We start from the raw sequence: 17,620 nt of genomic DNA, 5'->3' as shown, positions 1-17,620 counted from the left end.
GTTTCATTTGCCACCATTAGAAGTTTGCCTGAGCCCAGATTTAGCAATCTTCTGGTTGCGATGCGCATCTCTCCCAACAGTCAGTTCCCCAACTGTTAGGCTGAGCCATGACCTCCGTGATGTAAACAGCCTGGATCCATCTGCTCCTGAGCACTAAGTATGTGGGAGAGAAAAAGCAATGATTTCCATCATGCCGAGGCCTCTCGGTTTGCTCTCTAAATACTAACACACACACATGCGCTGGAATTGCATGCACTGCTATTAGCAGAGATGGAGTAGCTCCAGGCAGGGGCTTGGAGAGCCAGATCTTCTGGGGCTTTGGCATTTATTACTGCGTCTATTAACTTTTTCCCCTCTATGGGTGCAATTACAGATCAATTAATTCCAACTGAAAGCAGGAAAGGGAAAAAAAAAAATTGGCCCCGTTCCTCTTTGTGCACATTTCGCAGGTATAAAGCCCAAGGAGATGTGACTGCTCAGCTTTTAAAGCTCCACAAGCTCCTGAAATAACCCTGGCAGGAGCATCAGAGAGAGCAGGGAAGGAGCAGCCACTGCAGTGCTGTGGGGCGGGGAGCTCAGGAGCACGACTCGATACGTCGTGTGTCCTAGGGCTGGTGTAAACCAGGGCGATGCCAAAGCAAGAAGTTGAGCAGTGATGGCAAGAGAAATGAAATCTATCTGCCTTGTACCAAACAAGAGAGTAATTTAAATCCTCCTAATTGCTTCCACTCATCCTGGTGATGTTAAGTCTTTTCTCCCTTTGAGTCTTTTCTGCCCCCCACCTTCAGCTCTTGCACTAAGCCTTTGAAAGAAACGACTAATGTTATAATTAAAGGATCAATTTGGCAAGATTTCTTTGTCTTAAGATCTTCTTTCTTTCAGGTTGGGTTAGCACTGCGTTCCCAGTCTCCTGAGAGTATTCTTCAGCTCCTCCAGGAGCCTTCTGTACCATCTCTGAAATCTTTTCACTTCGCTTCATTTGGATTTTTTTTTTTTCCCTACCCGATTTTGAGGCATAACAAATGATGAATAAGATTAAGTTTTAACAATTAGTGATCGGGGCGTCAAAGGCACAAAGGCGCAAGTGCACATTGTCAATGGAAGCAGGGGTTTCTGCTGGCCCACGTTTGAGCTGGATCAGGTGGTTTGAAGCCAGAGGTGGATGTGGGGTGGGTGCCCCATCCCTACAGACAGACATGTCAGGCTGGAGGGGCTCTGAGCACTGATGGAGCTGTAGGTGTCCCTGCTCAGGGCAGGGCAGTGGGACCAGATGGCCTTTAAAGGTCCCCTCCAACTCAAACGGTTCTATGATTAATGCCTTGGAGGTGCTTGTGGAGAAGTCTTGTGGGGACGTCATGAATGACAGCAAGATGCCAACAAATGTGCCCAGGAAATATTGCGCTGGAAGCTTACATTGTGTTTTCTTCGGCAGTAGTGGCATCTTGAGGAGTGGTTTAGAGGAGGGCAGGATGTCTGTGCCCACTGTGTTTGGGAATTTGCTCTTCTGAGCTGTAATGGGGATGTAGATTTGGGCTGCACTTGTTGCTGTGCTCTGGAGAAGCTCTCATCTCACCAACATAGCACTTGAGCACCTTCTGTGGCTGATGCAAAGGAGCGATGCTCATCTATATTCAGCAGCCAGGTGGGCATCCATATTCATTGAGCACCTCTCCGCCTCGCCTGCTTGTGCCACCTGTCCCCGAGGCCCCAGGCCCCATGTGAACACGCTGCCTGACAAGAGGAGCATGTCAGGACTGCCACGTCCCCCATGTCACTGGGAGCGTCGTCTTCTCCTGCAGCCAGCGGGACCAGAGAGAAAAACCCACAGCCACGAGGCAGTGCAAGGTTCTCCCCTTTGATTTCTCCTTGGGAATTATTTGCTGGCACAGCTCAGCCGCTCCGTGTTTGCTGTTTCTCTTGCAGATGTGTTCTGCGGACTCCCCGTGGCCTGCAGGCTGCTGGTGAGGGGCTCGCTTTGATGCTCTTCAGAAAGCACTCAGCAGCGAGCTCTTTCTTTTGGAGATTGCTTTTGGAGCTGTTTGTTCCAGTTCTTCCCTATTTCAGTTAGCAATAGCATCCATGAACTCCTTGACTGGGTAGATCTCCTAGACTGGTGGATCAGCCTGATGGCTGGGCTGAAGGTCTTCTCCAACACAGATGATTCGACAGCTTTGGCAATGCCCAGCTCCTTGTAGTGGCCATGATAAGGATAGGTTAATTTAGGAAAATGTAGGTTAGATGTGAGGAGGAAATTCTTCACTCAGAGTGGTGAAGTGCTGGCACTGCTGCCCAGAGCTGTGGGTGCCCCATCCCTGGAGGTTCCCCAGGCCATGGATGGGCCCTGGACAGCTGAGCTGGGGGGACAGCGAGCCCACAGCAGAGGGGACTGGGGGGTTTTGAGGCCCCTTCCAACCCAATCATACTGTGATTCTCTGAAAGAGGTGCTTTACACCTTTGCTGGGTGGGTTGGGCAGGATCTCCCAAATGAATCACTGCACATTATCAGTCCTCTGTACGCTGTAGGCGGCTGTTTGTTTGTTTTGCAGTGGCAATGACATATCTAGCAGTTGTTGTGGGTTTTGCACTTGATGGTTGGTTCTGAATCCATTGTATTTGCGTTTTGAAGCCATCAATTAGAGAGCTTGAAAGTTGCTGGGATGATAACGTGATGAAATACTGAAAAATGGTGATTTTTCATGCTGTATCAGTACTGGCCCCACACCTCCCATCTGCAGATTGCAAGCGACAGCAAAGAGGGACAAAACCTGCCTTGTTTACAGAGGATGAAATGCAGAGCCCAGGAGAGGATGGGAGGAGCAGCATGTCCTTGGAACAGTGGAAGCACAGATGCAAACCCCACCTTGTCACATTGAGACACATGTTGAAGCTGAGGCTCTGCAGCTGGATGTCAGCGGCTTAACATTTGATATTTACCCTCTTTGACCTTTGTTTTTCTCTACTTCAAAACAATAAGCTCTGCCGGCTCGTGGCTGCTCTGAGCCCAGCCTGTGTCCTGGGAAACTCAGCTGCATTTAAAGGTAGCAGTGCAGGGAACAGCAGGGCTGAGCCAAACATGCAGCAAACCTCCGTGTGTGCGTTTCCCCTCAGATCCCAGAGTGTCACTCCTTGGGAGGAGCAGTGTCCTATGAAATAGCTGGCCACTGGTAGCCCTGTCTCCACTGCCTTTGGGCCCTACATGGGGCCACACATCTGCACCTCTTGGAGGAACCAGCTTATAAAAGAACCTCTGGGGATGGGAATTTTGGTGGTTCCTCACTGGAGCCACTCAATTCCCTGTTCACTGTTGGGGACAGTTGCCTGTTTGCACTGCCTTTTCCCTGTGCTTTCACGTGGGCATTGCTTTCCCCTTCTGCCTCTGTTTTCGTTCACAGAAAACCCTTCTCCTCTTGGCGCATGGTGTCAATGCAAATCAGCGTGACGTGCTCTGTGTGAATCATTCACGCTGCTCGCTGTCAGCCCTGTCTAACACAAGCCCCTGTAGGACCTGGCAGAGGGCTTCCAGTGGTACCCATTAGAAAACCTCTTTTAAATCACAAGCTTCTCCCAAGGTAGAGGGTAATCATCAGCATCTGCCTCTGCTAAATGGATCTCTGATGTAAGGCACGACCTCAGCAGCGCAGCGCCCAGACCCTCTGGCTGGCAGTGCCAGCCCTGCTGCTTGCTTGCACCTTCTGTTTAAGCTCCAGCACCAGCTTACAGGGAGCACTCGCTGCTCTTGTTTTAGTTCCTTTACACCTCTTAGGTAGATACCAGCTGATCCTCCTGCTCTGCACCTGTCTCATCTATCCTCTCCAGATCTCTAGGTGCCAGCTCTGTCCCTTAACCTTTCTGGAGGTGAAAGTGTTTTTCCTCAAGCTGTGATGCTCAAAACAGGAGCCGTGAGCCTCCCTCGCGCTGAGCAAAGCAGAAGCATTACCTGGTGCCTTACAGATGGCATCTCTTGCTACACGGCCCACTACAACTGGCTTTCTTACAGCAGCACGCTACTGCTGCCTCAGCTTCAGCATGTGAGCCTCTTCCCACCCCATCTGCTGCTGTGTGTCATTTTATGACCATTTTGGTAGCTGGTTTGCTGGCGGTGTGCTTACTGGTGGTGAAAGGTGATTCTGTGGAGGTGGTTGGCTTCTTTGAAAGCATGGAAACCACAGTGTTGGTGCGACCTGTGCTATAGATAAGGGTAGTGAAGTACTGGCACAGGCTGCCCAGGGAGGTGGTGGGGTCACCATCCCTGGAGGTGTTACAGAACCATGGAGATGTAGCACTGAGGGATGTGGGCAGTGGGCATGGGATGGGGGTGGTGTTGGACGTGATGATCTTAGTGTTTTTTTTCCAACCTCAATGATTCTATATATCCCCTCTGGACTCCAAGATGCTCCTGGTGTAATACAAGTGGGTTGCAGCATCTGTGATAGTTTTTCTCTTAGCCTTATTTTCATTTTTTTTTCCCCCAAATGAGGCTGCTCTGCGGATGCTTTCACATGGTTTCTTCTCCTATTAAAACTTGACCTTGGCCCTGCAGTGCTTTGAGCCAAAAACACCAATGAAGAAGAGGAATCTAGTGGTTGGCAACCCTGCTCATAGCATAAGGGTGGAAGCGGATGGTCTTTAAGGATCCTTCTAACCCAAGCAGTTCTATGCTTCTATGAATGCACAGCTGCAGCAGCAGCCTGGAGAAGGAAGGCTGCCCCAAGATCTCCTGCTGGGCACAGGAGTGGGAACGAAGAACGATTTGCAGGCATGGGAAGAGCAAACCATCTGCTCCTATGGCCTTGGCAGGCTGGGCATGGGGTCTGGATGCTGCCTCACTGGTGTGAGAACAGATGGCACTGAGCTCCCACCACAATTTCTAGCCCTTCCATCCATCTCTCAGTGCCTGCCATTGGTATTCCCAAGGCTGTGGTGACACTGGGTCCTACACAGCCCCACATTTGGCACAAGGTGGGTTTCACTATGGCAAGGGAATTTTTCCATGCTGGAGGCTTGAATGTGCCTGTGCAGATCTGGGGACTTCCATAGGACTGGGGAGTGATGCCGGATCTCTTTGCAAAGCCAAACAGTGCTGTTTCACGGGGCACAACCTAACACCATAGAGAGCAGCATCCTTCATGGCAGCCAGCCCCGTGCTTGGAGCGTTCCCAGGCGGCTGTCAGTCAGCACGGCCAGCCCTGCGCTCACTGCACAGCACTATCTCTACCCGCTGCTGCAAATTGGCTCTGAGCAATCCTTGATCTGTCAGCATCGCCTACCCACTCTCAGATGTCACCAGCCCCCGCTGCTGCCCTGCTCGGTAACGTGTCTCACTGAAATGTAATAATTCATTAAGTTGAGTTTAACTTTTCCCTCCCCCCCTTCCTCCTCTAATGGACAAAAGCAATTAGGCTCCATTAGGGAGCAGGAGTGTGGGAAGCATCTCCCTCGGAGCTGCTGCCACAGCAGAAAGGACCGTTGTGTCCCTGGGTGTGTGTGCGTGTGGCACCAGCTTCTTGCAGTCAGGGTTCTGCAAGGCAATGCTTGGCCATGGGGAGATGGCGCTTTGGCTTTCATCTCTCTTGGCTGCAGGGGGCTGGGGGCTTTCGTGTGCAAACCATGCCCAGCCAAGCCAGGCTCAATGAGATTGCTGGAGAAGATACTACAACGACACGGGTCACACCAGGGCACAGCATCAGTGGGGTAAAGGCACGGTCCCCGCTGGCTCTGGCTGCCGATGGCGTCTTCTCTCTCCTTGGCATCTCCATGTTAGCAGCGCACAGAAGCTGGCGTGGGGGATGAAGCGCAGCCGGCACCATCCTGCCTTTCCCCCGCGCAAGGCAAGGAGCTGTTCCACATGCCGTGCCCAAAGCGAGTGCCTTTCCCCGCCGGCTGTGGGAGGTGCTCCCCGCCCTCCTTCCCTCCACTTAGGCTGCTTTTCTCTTCCTTTCCTTTTGTTCTCTCCCCCTTCCCTGCCCCAGGAAGAAAGTCTCATTTTGGGCTGAAAGCTGGAGCTGGAAGGAGAGAGTCATTTGATGCTCAATGCCGGAGCGGCAGGAAACTTCACCTTCCTGGGGTGGAATTAAAAATGCTTGAATTGTCTGCGGATCTTAAACAAGAGATGCAGGGAACATTTCAGGGCTTTTCACACAAACACGCGCTCACACACATGCAAAAGCCCACACAGCATTAAGGGTGTAATAGCTCAGCTGGGGTGATGCACTTGAACTCCCCCTGCAGCAGACAGACCAATTCTTTCAGTTATTTGGAATATTCTAAGATTGGAGATTGCTGCTGGGCTCCAGGGAGAGAGATGTTTGTCTTGTAGCTTGTTCTCCACAATCGTATTCCTCCTGGTGTGCAATCCAAGTCCTGTGAGACTTGGGAACATCAGCCAGCAAATTCCATCCCGATGATGAGAAAGGGTGTGCTGGGGGATGTCTGGGGCAGGGGGTGCTCCCTGTGTGCCAACCTGCTCCTTGCTGGAGTTGTAACGTGTGAATGGATATGCCCCAGGTGCTTGGTGTGTGTCAACGATGGGTATGGTATCTAGAACGTTTGGATGTGTTTAGGAGTGGATGTAAGCACATGAATGCTGCTATATCCATGCACGTTGGAAGCTGTGTGAGCAGTGGGCATGGTGTTAGCTCTGAGGTCCTTAGGGTGAATCATGAGAAGACCCTCCACAGAGAGGCTGGAGAGAGAAAGGAAGATCCCCAGTCAGAGCCTAAAAGCATGTGCCCTAGTGAATGGTATTGCAGGAGAGAGGCCAGAGAGGTGATGGATGCCCCATCCTTAGAGACATTCAAGGTCAGGCTGGATGGGGCTCTGAGCACCTGATGGAGCTGTAGGTGTCCCTGTTCATTGCAGGGAATTGGACTAGATGGCCTTTAAGTGTCCCTTCCAACCCAAACAACTCTATGATTCTATAAAAATCCCACTTCATTGTGGCTTGCTGGAGATTGAGAGGGAACCCAGAGCAAATTTGCCAACTGGTGTGGAACTTGGAGCAAAGGAAGTGTTTGGCAACTGTTGCTGGAGAAGCAGATGAACCTTGGATGGAGCATCATCCGCCTTCTTCCCTGTGCACTGTGTGCTTCCTGTGTACAAAGAGCTGAGAGCTTCCCAGTGCTGTTTCTCTGCCCTCTTTGCTCATCCAATGCTTCTCAAGAGTGAATCCACTATCCAAGGACTGTTCCTTCTGATTCAGCCAACCCAACTCTTGGCATGCTGGCTTTGGCCATCGGTTGGGTGACAACAGCAGAAACAGCTGTGACTGGAGGCAGCGAGGTGAGGGGTGTGTGCTGTGGATGGGATGTCCATGGGACCCCTGTGTGTGCTCTCATCACCACTCTGTGCTATTGCAGTGAGTTTGCCAAAGAACGTGAGCGTGTGGAGAACCGCCGGGCCTTCATGAAGCTGCGGCGACAGCAGCAGATCGAGCGGGAGCTCAACGGCTACCGGGCCTGGATAGACAAAGCGGGTAAAGGGCTGGGATCCCAGGGGGCGGTGGGAATGCAGAGTGGTTGGGATGGAGAGTGCTCTCCTTGCAGCCCCAAGGTGGTCCTGGTGCTCACAATGGGCATGTGGGTGAGCTCAGCCCCGGCACACATGATGGCAAGTCTAACTTGTGAGTGAGCGGAGAAGAGATGTTGTGATCAGCAGGAGAAGGAGTTAGCAGAGGGCAAGGAGCCCTTCAGAAATCTTGCAGGGATACGTAGAGGGGTTTATTCTGAAAGTATGACTCAGAAACAAGATTTTCTATCTACAGTATTCAGCTTATTTAGTTATTATTTAGTTATTATTTAGTAGGGTTGATCAGAAGTCATTTCTCATTCTGATGTGAAATGTGGCAGCTGCTCCTTGTCACCCCTGAGAATTTGCTTTTGGATGCTTACTCTATAGCTGATGAGAGTTTGCACCCTCTAGCAACCACTTCCAGGCCAGGCAAAGTGCTTAAGTCTGATGTGCTCAGCCAATGGTGGCTTGTCTCCTGATGCTGAGCTGTGTGTTTTGCATAGAGGAAGTCATGCTGGCTGAAGAGAACAAAAATGCTGGGACCTCAGCCTTAGAAGGTAAGAGAACATCCTGCAAAAGCACCTACTGCCCTTCCTTGTGCCTTAAACCCTCCTCTGTGAGTGGAGAAGGGCCTACAGATGCTCCATTGGGGTCTGCAGCCCAGTGGAGGGATGGGGGGAGATGGATGGCTCCTGAGGCCAGGAGATGGCTGCTCCTGCAGAGGAGTATCTCTGGCCTGGGGTCGATTGAGTGCGATCATATCTCCATCCCATGCCCAGACCTGAATTCACCAAGTACTGATCATGGTCCTATGATCAGGTTGCTGGCAGAGCTGGCCCACCATGGTCCAACCCTGTTCTTCTTTCCAGTGCTCAGGCGAGCCACCATCAAGAGGAACCGGACAGATGCTATGAACCGTGACTCCAGCGATGAGCACTGTGTTGATATCTCCTCCGTGGGCGAGCGGAGGCTGGCACAGAGGAGGCCTCTCCATCCCACCTTGGGTCAGTGCAGTTCGAAGCTTTCCTCCCCCAAACATCTGACAGCACATTGAGTTGTGGTGGTTGCATACAGCACGGTCGGACATACTTTTGCCATTGTGTTGGGAGTCAGTTGACTCACCTCCATGTTGCAATGAAGGCTGGAGATCCCAGCTCCTCTTCTCACCTTGGCACCCCTTCTTTTCCCTCAGGTAACCCTCTGAGTCGCTCTGGTCTCAAAGGAGTGGATGGAGCCTCTTATTTACGGCACAAGGAGCGGCTCCTGCGTATCTCCGTTCGCCACATGGTGAAATCCCAGGTCTTCTACTGGATTGTCTTGAGCCTGGTGGCTCTTAACACTGCCTGTGTGGCCATCGTCCATCACAACCAGCCGGCCTGGCTCACACACTTCCTCTGTGAGTCCCTGGGTTTGGTGCAGGGGTTGTGTTTATCCTGAAATTGTGAGCAATGGTGAATGGGAATCTTACTGGAGCCCTTTTTGAATGCCTACAGTTGCAGGGTCTGAGCTGGGAAGGTGTGAGTGTGCGTGGATGAGGCTGAACAATGGTCATGAAAGAACTTTCCAGCTGAAGTTTTGGTTCAGATCCCAATGACACTGGGGATCCCAATGACAGTGACTGGGGCATCCCCCAGTCTGCTGTGGGCTGTGGTACAAAGGGTCTCAGTGGCAGTACATGTATGCTCATTCTGGCGTGGTGCAACCAGCAGAGCAGTGTGGTCAACCCCACGAAAGTCATGTGTTACTTCCAAGCTGTTGCAGAAGGGACAGTGCTGCTTTCTCATCCATGTTACTCTTACTCACCTTGAAAACGTCCCCAGCAAGCCCCAGGCTTGCCCAGTCTGCATTAGTATGCTCAGGCCTGCTGGGATCCCAGCACGACACAGTGTGGTGTGGCAGCTGGTCATGGTGAGAAGCATCTTTTGGACAAGGTGAAGAGCCAGACCGTTGCCTGCTAATGTTTGTGAAATAGCTTGAGAAGCTTTTTATTGGCTTGTGGCTATTTGGCTTAGTTACCCTGGCCAAGTTCCAGTTGTGCAATGATTTAGATCCAAACTGCTAATATTCCCCTACAGGGCAGTGTGGTTAACATCTTGGAGGATGCTCCAACAATTGTCATATGATGTTAAGGAACTGCTTTGCTCCATGATAGCCTTTACTTGTCCTCAGTGCCCCCTGGGGCACCAATGCATCTGCCCTGAACAATTAACACTGTGGGGCTGGTGCTCTGTTATTTACATTTAGCTCCTCTGTTATTTACATTTAGCTCCTCTGTTATTTACATTTAGCTCCTTGCATACTTGTTTCTGAATTCCATACCTTGGGGAGGCAGCGTGCTCCTTGACTCGTCCCACCTCCGTGATGTTGCTATGTGGGCTACGGTGGGTGCATGTACGCTGCTTTGTGCCCCAAGGGTAGCACATCTGGGTTTTTGCTTTCAGACTATGCAGAGTTCCTGTTTCTTGGGCTCTTTCTCCTGGAGATGTCCTTGAAGATGTATGGGATGGGGCCACGCCTGTACTTCCATTCTTCATTCAACTGCTTTGACTGTGGGGTAGGTGGCTCCAGGGATGCTGCAGGCCAGGGAATATATTTAGGGTTGTCTACAGAGCAAGGGACCGATGAGGACACAGTCCTTGAAGGGGCCAGGACAACCAAACTGAAACACCAGGTTTTGGGGCAGGGAGGTGGGTGCTTTGCTCTCAAGAATGGCAAAGCTTCCTGCAGCAGCCTGTCCTGAGCTCATCTGGGCCATGTCTGTTTCTCAGGTCACAGTGGGAAGCATCTTTGAAGTGGTTTGGGCCATCTTCCGACCGGGGACCTCTTTTGGGATCAGTGTCCTACGAGCCCTTCGTCTCCTGCGAATATTTAAAATAACCAAGTGTGTACCAACCATTTGTGCCTGTCACCCTGCAGCTTGGGCTGTGGCTGCAGCCCAAGTCCAGTCACTCCTGCTGGCGTTGCTGCAGGTGCTCAGCACTGTCTCTGTTTTCTAGGTACTGGGCATCCTTGAGGAATTTGGTGGTCTCACTGATGAGCTCCATGAAGTCTATTATCAGCCTGCTCTTCTTGCTCTTCCTCTTTATTGTAGTCTTTGCCCTGCTGGGAATGCAGCTGTTTGGAGGGGGGTAGGTTGTTGCAGGTCTTGGGGAAACTGAGCTTTGCTGGGTGATTTAGAAGCTAAGATATTATATCCTTGTGGGTGCCAGGAATTCTGCAGCCGTGCTCCTCAGCCTGTTGCTACCAGTGGCAAGTTTCCCACACAAAAGTCCCTGCTTGTGAAGTGCCTTAGGGCTATGGGAAGCCTTCTGGCCACGATATATTTATTCTGTGTTTTGGCAATACGTGACCAGCAGATCTTCCCTAGAGTGGGTGAAAGTCCTTCTAAGTATGAATAAGCAGCCTATGTTTTGACGACCTCTTTACTTGAGCTTGCTCATATCCTTCTGGTTCCACTTCCAGGTTTAATTTCATCGATGGGACACCATCGGCCAACTTTGACACTTTCCCTGCAGCCATCATGACGGTGTTCCAGGTAGGAGCTGGGCTGCAAGGGGAAAAAGCCGGATGGGTTTGGGGCCATCTGCTCACTGCACCCTGATTGGACAGGGTTCTAAACCAAGCAGGTCTCCCTCCATCATCTGCTAGGACATAACTTGCAGATGGCTCTCTTTGTCATTATACACGATGGAAGAGTTTCAAAACACTTCTCAGGAGACCTAGTCCCTCAGCAGTCTGATATTCACTCCCTCAAGACTGTGCCTGTAGAGCAGGTCTTCATACTCAGCTCTTGCCCTGTCTGGAATGGGTTGATGGGACTGTCCAGGTGGTGAGAAGGTGGCTGGTGACAGATCTGCTGGCTTTCTTTCTGCAGATCTTGACGGGTGAGGATTGGAACGAGGTGATGTACAACGGCATCCGCTCCCAGGGAGGCGTTCGCTCGGGCATGTGGTCCTCCATCTATTTCATCGTCCTCACCTTGTTTGGGAACTGTATCCACTTGGCCACTGTGCTTTTTGCAGAAATAAACCCATCTCATCTCCCTCTGTGGGGCATCCACTCTCCCCACCACTGCTCCTTCCTCTTTTACCCATTGAGGGAGACCCATCACACGTGGGGCATTCTCGGATGTCCCAAACACAGATAAGGAGCTGTCTGGAGATGCACTGTGGGTGGTTCAAATGGGATGGGTGAGGCATTTGTCCTTGTGGTTGCTCCTCACTAAGCTGTGAGGAGCCATCAGGGCCAACCTCCCTTGGTGGCTGCAGATGCCCATGTCCTTAACACGTGGCTTATGCATCCTTAGCTGCTCACAGATACTCTGCTGAATGTCTTCTTGGCCATTGCAGTGGACAACCTGGCTAATGCTCAGGAGCTCACCAAGGTAAATTCCAGTTGCTTATTTTTCTTCTTACTGGTGGAAAGGGTGGGTGAGAGGGGATGGCACCAGGAGCAGTACCTGTGACCACTTTGCCCCTTAGCTCAGCTCAACTTGCAAAGAGGTCGTCTCAAAGTGGGTGTGGGTTTCTTCCTCTAGGAGAGCTCACAGGAGAGTTCCCTGTGAGATACCAAACCCTATCACTGGACCTTGGTTTGGGGACCTTGGTTGGGAACCTGCTGCTCTTGTGGCTCTCCTGAACACTCACACTTCACATCAAGTGTGGCCTAACCATTTCTCCACATAAGTTCCCCAGCTTTGTTTGCCCGCAGTCACACTGAGATAACTCTCATCTATCTGGTGTGGGTTGTTATTTGCTGGAGATGTGGCAGGGAAGCGCTTTCCAGCGATGTCACTATTTACTCCACATCTGCCTGCAGGGCAGTGGAGTGATTTAGAATGCAATTTAGGATGGCTCTTGAGAAACTTATTGGGCTTGACTGCTTTTAAGACCATGCTGGGAAATATTTGAGAAAGGCTAAATGTTGGGGCACCTTTTGGGCAAAGGCAAGGAAGCGAGAGCTGCGGGGGTCATTGCTGCTCTTCAAACGTGACCAGCTACCCCATGCTGCCTGCTTTTGCAGAGCTCATGCCTATTCCTCAGCTTATGTAGGCTCCCTGAGCAGCCTCCATGTAGATGTAAATCTAGCCCATTCCCAGTGAATGAAATGGGATGGCAGAGCCCGGGGTCCCCCACTGTCCCATTGTCCCTGTCCTCCCATGGGAGCAGATGATGATGGCAGCTTGGACTATCACCAAGAACTGGTGTGGTGGCAAAGCTGTGTCCCCATAATATGAGACAGGACATTTCTGCATGCTCCCCCTTTCTCTTGGCCCCTCTAATTGGTGCACATTCCCTTGAACTGCTGGCCTCGCACTGAGCAACCCCTCTGTTTCCTTTGTAGGATGAGCAGGAGGAAGAGGAGGCCTTTAACCAGAAGCATGCCCTTCAGAAAGCCAAGGAAGTCAGCCCCATGTCTGCCCCCAATATGCCTGCTATTGAGTGAGTGACCCCATTCACCCTGAGCCTCCCTTTGCTTCCCAAGCCCATCCCTTGGGATGGATGGAGATGGATATGTGCTCCCCATGGAGCAGAGACCAGCTCACCAAGAGGCCCTGGGCTGCCCCCAAGCAGAGGCTCACATGGCAGAAATCTCCCCAGAGTGGCTTTCTGCCCCAAAACATAAAGCCTGGATACTTGAAGTTGCAGCTAAGGGTAAGAAATGAAGTCAGAGAGGAGGAGATTGGTGGTGATCATTCCCTCAGAGTAGATCCAAACCTCCCTGGGCTCCTTTCCTGGCTGTAATGCAGTTACATGAGATGGAGCAGGTTTGCAAAATCACGTTTCATTGTGCAGAAATGTCATTTGGGAAGGAAAAAGCCCAAAACCGCATAAAACTCCCAACACAATGTTAAAGAGCCCTGCCTCTGCATTTCAGCAGATGAAAGTTGTTTTTCCTTCCTAGATGCCTTTTTTTTCCCTTTATTTGCCGTGTCATATGGTCTAAATCATATAAAACTTTCAAAGTCAACATTGGAACGAGGCGTTTTGATTTGTTTCCCAAAACAGTACATTTCAGTAAGGCTGAAGGGATTCATTTTTTAATTTTATTTTTTTTTAATAGAATCCCTTCCCAGGGAATTTTAGGTTTCATCATGCTTTGAAAACAAGCCAGGTTCGCACACGGCAGAGTCTCCAGCAAATCTGCTGAGAGAAATCTAGGCAAGCTCCAATGCACAGTGTTGGAGGAAGTAGCGAGATTCATCTTAGCCATTTGGGATCTGTCCAAGATCCCTGGCTCCTTGGATTTGCAGCAGTGGGATGTGATGATTCCCTGTCCTGAATGCGTGCCTGCTGGTTTTGAGGTCATGTACCTGTAAGACATGCCTGAGGATGAAGGGATATTCATCGTAATTGAGAAATCCATACAAGCAGGATTTGGGGGTTTATGGGCAAGATGGCAGAGCTCGTGTGTTGTGATGAGTTTTAGCTGCCCACCTGAATGCTAAAGTGAGAGAAGACAGAAATTTGGGCTGGAGAATGGAGAAAAATAGAGGATGGAGAGAGATGGAGAATGGAGAGGAAGAGGTGAGAGATGGAATGTGTGGGGACACCAAAGGATTTGTCCCCTCTGTACATCCTTGCTAGTCTTACAGCTGTTGCCAAATATAGCTGGTTAGGAAAGCAGATTTTCTTAACTTTAATGTTGTTGTTCCACTGGCATTTAAATGGGAGATATGGATATTTGCAGGTCTTTTTCCCTGTTCCTCCCCCTGCCTGGGATGGATAGTTTCAAGGGTTGCAGTGGTGCAAGCGTGACATTTTCCAGGATCAATTTGGATGTCCCACTGATGCCAGCAGCCGGCGGGGGGACATGGTGGGGAAATAGCAGGAAGGGGCATGCAAGAGCAGAGCTGGTGCCAAAGGGCCACAGCAGTGCAGCAGAAGTGCTCTCGGCGTTTGGGCGCGCGCAGACACAGATGGCTCAATTCCTACGTGGGTACGCGGTGCGGGCAGGTTGGGTTGCGCGCATTGGTGCCGGCAGCGAGGTCCGACTGTGGTTGGGAGGAGTGCTCCCACGTGGCCATGCTGGTGTGGGTGGCTGCGGTGCAGATTGGAGCATTGTGTGTGTGCACACGGGCGCCCGCGGTGCAGATGGCTCGGGCTGCTCGGTGAGTGGGAGGCCTGACGGACAGACGCATGCGGGTGCTGCAATGTGCAGGTGCCCAGAGCGCTGCGCGGCCACTTGCTGAGGGAACAACAGCCGTAGCTGAGCCGTGTGCCCTGAGCGTGGAACTGGGCTGTTCTTGTGTGTGGGGCTGTGATGTGGCCCTGGCATGGCAATGGGACTGTATTGGGGGCTGAAGGTGTCAGTGCCCCTGGTGAAAGCAGCTGCCTAGAGAGCTGTGGATGGCCTGTCTCTGGAAATGCCCAAGGCCAGCTTTGGTGGGGCTCTGGGCAACCTGATCTAGTGCTTGATCTAGCAGTTGGCAACCTTGCCCACAGTACGGATGATCTTCCTTTGTAATCTATAATTCTGTGATGCACAGAACCTTACAGACATGAGCTCTGCATGCACCTGAGGGTGAGTTTGGTTGTGCGTTCTTACACATATACGGCATTTGCAAAAAGCAAAGAATGTAAATCAGTGTATGCATATTTGCATATATCAGCTGCGTGTCCCACTCTGTGGTCACACGGTAGCACACATGGCTGCATTAACACATGGTGATGCTCTGAGCATCACAGGGCCAGCCCGACACATCACCTCCTCTGTAAAAATGCTGCGTGTTACTAGAAGTGAATAGCTCTTTCCGCTTGGAGTATCCAAGGACCAGGACTTCGAGGCAGCTTGTTTGGTCACATCTTCCTTTCTCCCCAGCCCAGCTCTGCAGCCCTAGCACAGGCACTGCAGCGTGTATCCCCTTGGCGAGCAGTCCATGTGTCCTGGTGGGATGTCCAAATGGGGCACAGGTGTGTGAGCACATACCGACCTTGTTGCTGGTGTGCAAGCATGGACAGGCAGCAGTTTGCTGGTAGCTCCTTGCTCCAGCATCCGTGCGCCCTGGGGCACCTCTGTGCACAGCCTGCAGTGATGGAGGAGGGCTGGTGGGGATTGAACGGGTTTGTTTTTCCTCCCCAGAAGAGACAGGCGCAGGAGACACCACATGTCGATGTGGGAGCCACGCAGCAGCCACCTGTACGTGGGTCGCGTGTCGTCTATGGCTCCTGTGCTGTTGGGGCAGCTCCTGCCCGTGTGTGGGGTGCTTGGGGTGCTCCCCTGCACCCGTGTCCCTGCGTGCGTTCGTGGCTCTGTGCATCTGTGTGTCGGTGTACCTGTGGGTGTGTGCAGCGTGTGCTCCGGGGGAGAGCGGTGTACGCGCATGCACGTGTGTGTTTCTGTGTGCCTCGGTGTGTCGGGAAGGGGAACATTTGTCCTCCGCAGGGTGTTTGTGTTTAGGGAGGTGTCAGGGATCCTAGAAGGCAGAATACAGAGGAGCTCTGGTTATGCAGGAAGCCAACAGCTGCAGCCTCAAATCCTCCATGTAGTCCTCCCATGGCATGTGTCAGCCCAGCTGTGCAGGCAGGGAAGGGTTCCTGTACCCTGTGATGTGCTCCATCGCACATCTCAGCTGCAAGGGCCATCTCTCATAGAGAAAGGCTGCTCTTGGACCTGACATCTTATCCCTTTTTGCTCTCCATCTCCATCCTATCAGCATTGCCACACAAGCATGATCATCACTAGGGTAGTGTTGCTTCCAGAAGGAGCCTGGCTCTAAGGAGCTGGAGAAGCAAGGGCACTCCCAGTGCTGCAGCAACAGGACTTTGTCCCTGTTTCTTTGAAGAGACCTCATTGTAACCTTTCAGTGCTTAAAGAGAAATTATAAAAAAGGGATGGAGACTCACTTTTTACATGGTGACAGTGATAGAATGAGAGGGAATGGCTTTAAACTAAAAGAGGGGAGACTTAGATGAGATGTTAGGAGGAAATTGTTCACTCAGAGTGGGGAGGTGCTGGCATTGCTGCCCAGAGCTCTGGGTGCCTCATCCCTGGAGATGCCGCAAGCCATGGATGGGCCCTGGGCAGCCTGAGCTGCTGGGTGGTGTCCCTTTCCCTTGGGAGAGAGGGGTGGAACTAAATGGGCTTTGAGGTCCTTTCCGACCCAGACCATTCTATGGTTCTATGGTTGAAAGTGGTGTTGTCAGGCAAGCAAGACGACTGTGGTTGGTCACCACCTAGTTGGCATGGGGCAGATGTGGGTCCATCATCCTGCAGTCCTGTAGTCTTTTGAAGGAGCAGGTGGTCAGGCTCAGCCAAATTGCCAGCCCCTGCCTGCACCAGAAGGATGCCCAAAGGCTGGGAACTAAGTCTTGGGGGCTGGGCAGGTGTTTGTATCCCCAAACTCCGTGTCTGGTGACTTGTGTGCACCCCCATGTCTTGTCACGGGGGCTGTGGGTGCATGCAGAAGGGATGGGATGGGGTGACATGCCAGCGCTGGCGGGGACATTGGTGACATGATTGTCCCTGCTGCAGGCGGGAGCGGCGCCGGAGGCACCACATGTCGGTGTGGGAGCAGCGCACCAGCCAGTTGCGCCGGCACATGCAGATGTCTAGCCAGGAGGGCATCAATAAGGATGAGCCACCCCTCATCAACCCACATGCCAGCATCTTCCGCCGCAAGAAACCAGGGGACGGCGTTGCCTTGGAGAAGTGCGATGAGGAGCAAGGTGGCAAGGGAGAGAGGCCGCCAGCTGAGGGTCCCGAGCAGCCGGCCCCGGGAACCAACCCAGGAGGTGGGGAGGACAGGAGGAGCCCATCGCCCCGTGCCAGGAGGGACAAGGAGATGTGGCAACACAAAACGTGCCATGGGAACTGCGAGCCGGGTGAGGAAGGGGCAGGAGGTGGCATCGAGGAGAGGGCGCGGATGAGGCAAAGCCAGCGGCGCAGCCGGCATCGAAAAGCCAGGATGGAGGGGAAGGAGCCGACTGGAGCCCTGGAGAGCCGAGCAGGTAGCCAGGAGATGGGGCTGGAGGAGCCCTGCCCCGCAGAGGGGATGCAGGATGGGGAGCGGCGTGGGGATGCTGCTGCAGCACTGGACCTGATTCAGGGCGAGTCGGATGCGAGTGGGGACCCCACCAGGTTGGTCGCTGGGGGACATTTTGCAGTCCTTGTG

At 52.3% G+C, this 17,620-nt stretch overlaps 1 protein-coding gene across 1 annotated transcript in view; it reads left to right on the top strand.

The window, feature by feature from the left end:
• Positions 1 to 17,620, top strand: part of CACNA1E (calcium voltage-gated channel subunit alpha1 E) — a gene marked incomplete at both ends in the record, with an annotated part of 72,817 nt that overhangs the window by 29,742 nt on the left and 25,455 nt on the right. The window contains 13 exon segments of the mRNA XM_079536318.1: positions 7,356 to 7,471; positions 8,010 to 8,063; positions 8,376 to 8,510; positions 8,699 to 8,902; positions 9,948 to 10,060; positions 10,275 to 10,387; positions 10,503 to 10,634; positions 10,969 to 11,041; positions 11,381 to 11,498; positions 11,823 to 11,890; positions 12,850 to 12,947; positions 15,589 to 15,645; positions 16,981 to 17,586. Coding sequence (XP_079392444.1) covers positions 7,356 to 7,471; positions 8,010 to 8,063; positions 8,376 to 8,510; positions 8,699 to 8,902; positions 9,948 to 10,060; positions 10,275 to 10,387; positions 10,503 to 10,634; positions 10,969 to 11,041; positions 11,381 to 11,498; positions 11,823 to 11,890; positions 12,850 to 12,947; positions 15,589 to 15,645; positions 16,981 to 17,586 — 1,887 coding nt within the window.

The sequence above is a fragment of the Tetrao urogallus genome (assembly GCF_951394365.1).
Source record: "Tetrao urogallus genome assembly, chromosome: 5".
Classification (NCBI taxonomy): domain Eukaryota; kingdom Metazoa; phylum Chordata; class Aves; order Galliformes; family Phasianidae; genus Tetrao; species Tetrao urogallus.
Note: the sequence above shows the minus strand (reverse complement) of the source record. Positions and strands in the feature narration are given on the sequence as shown.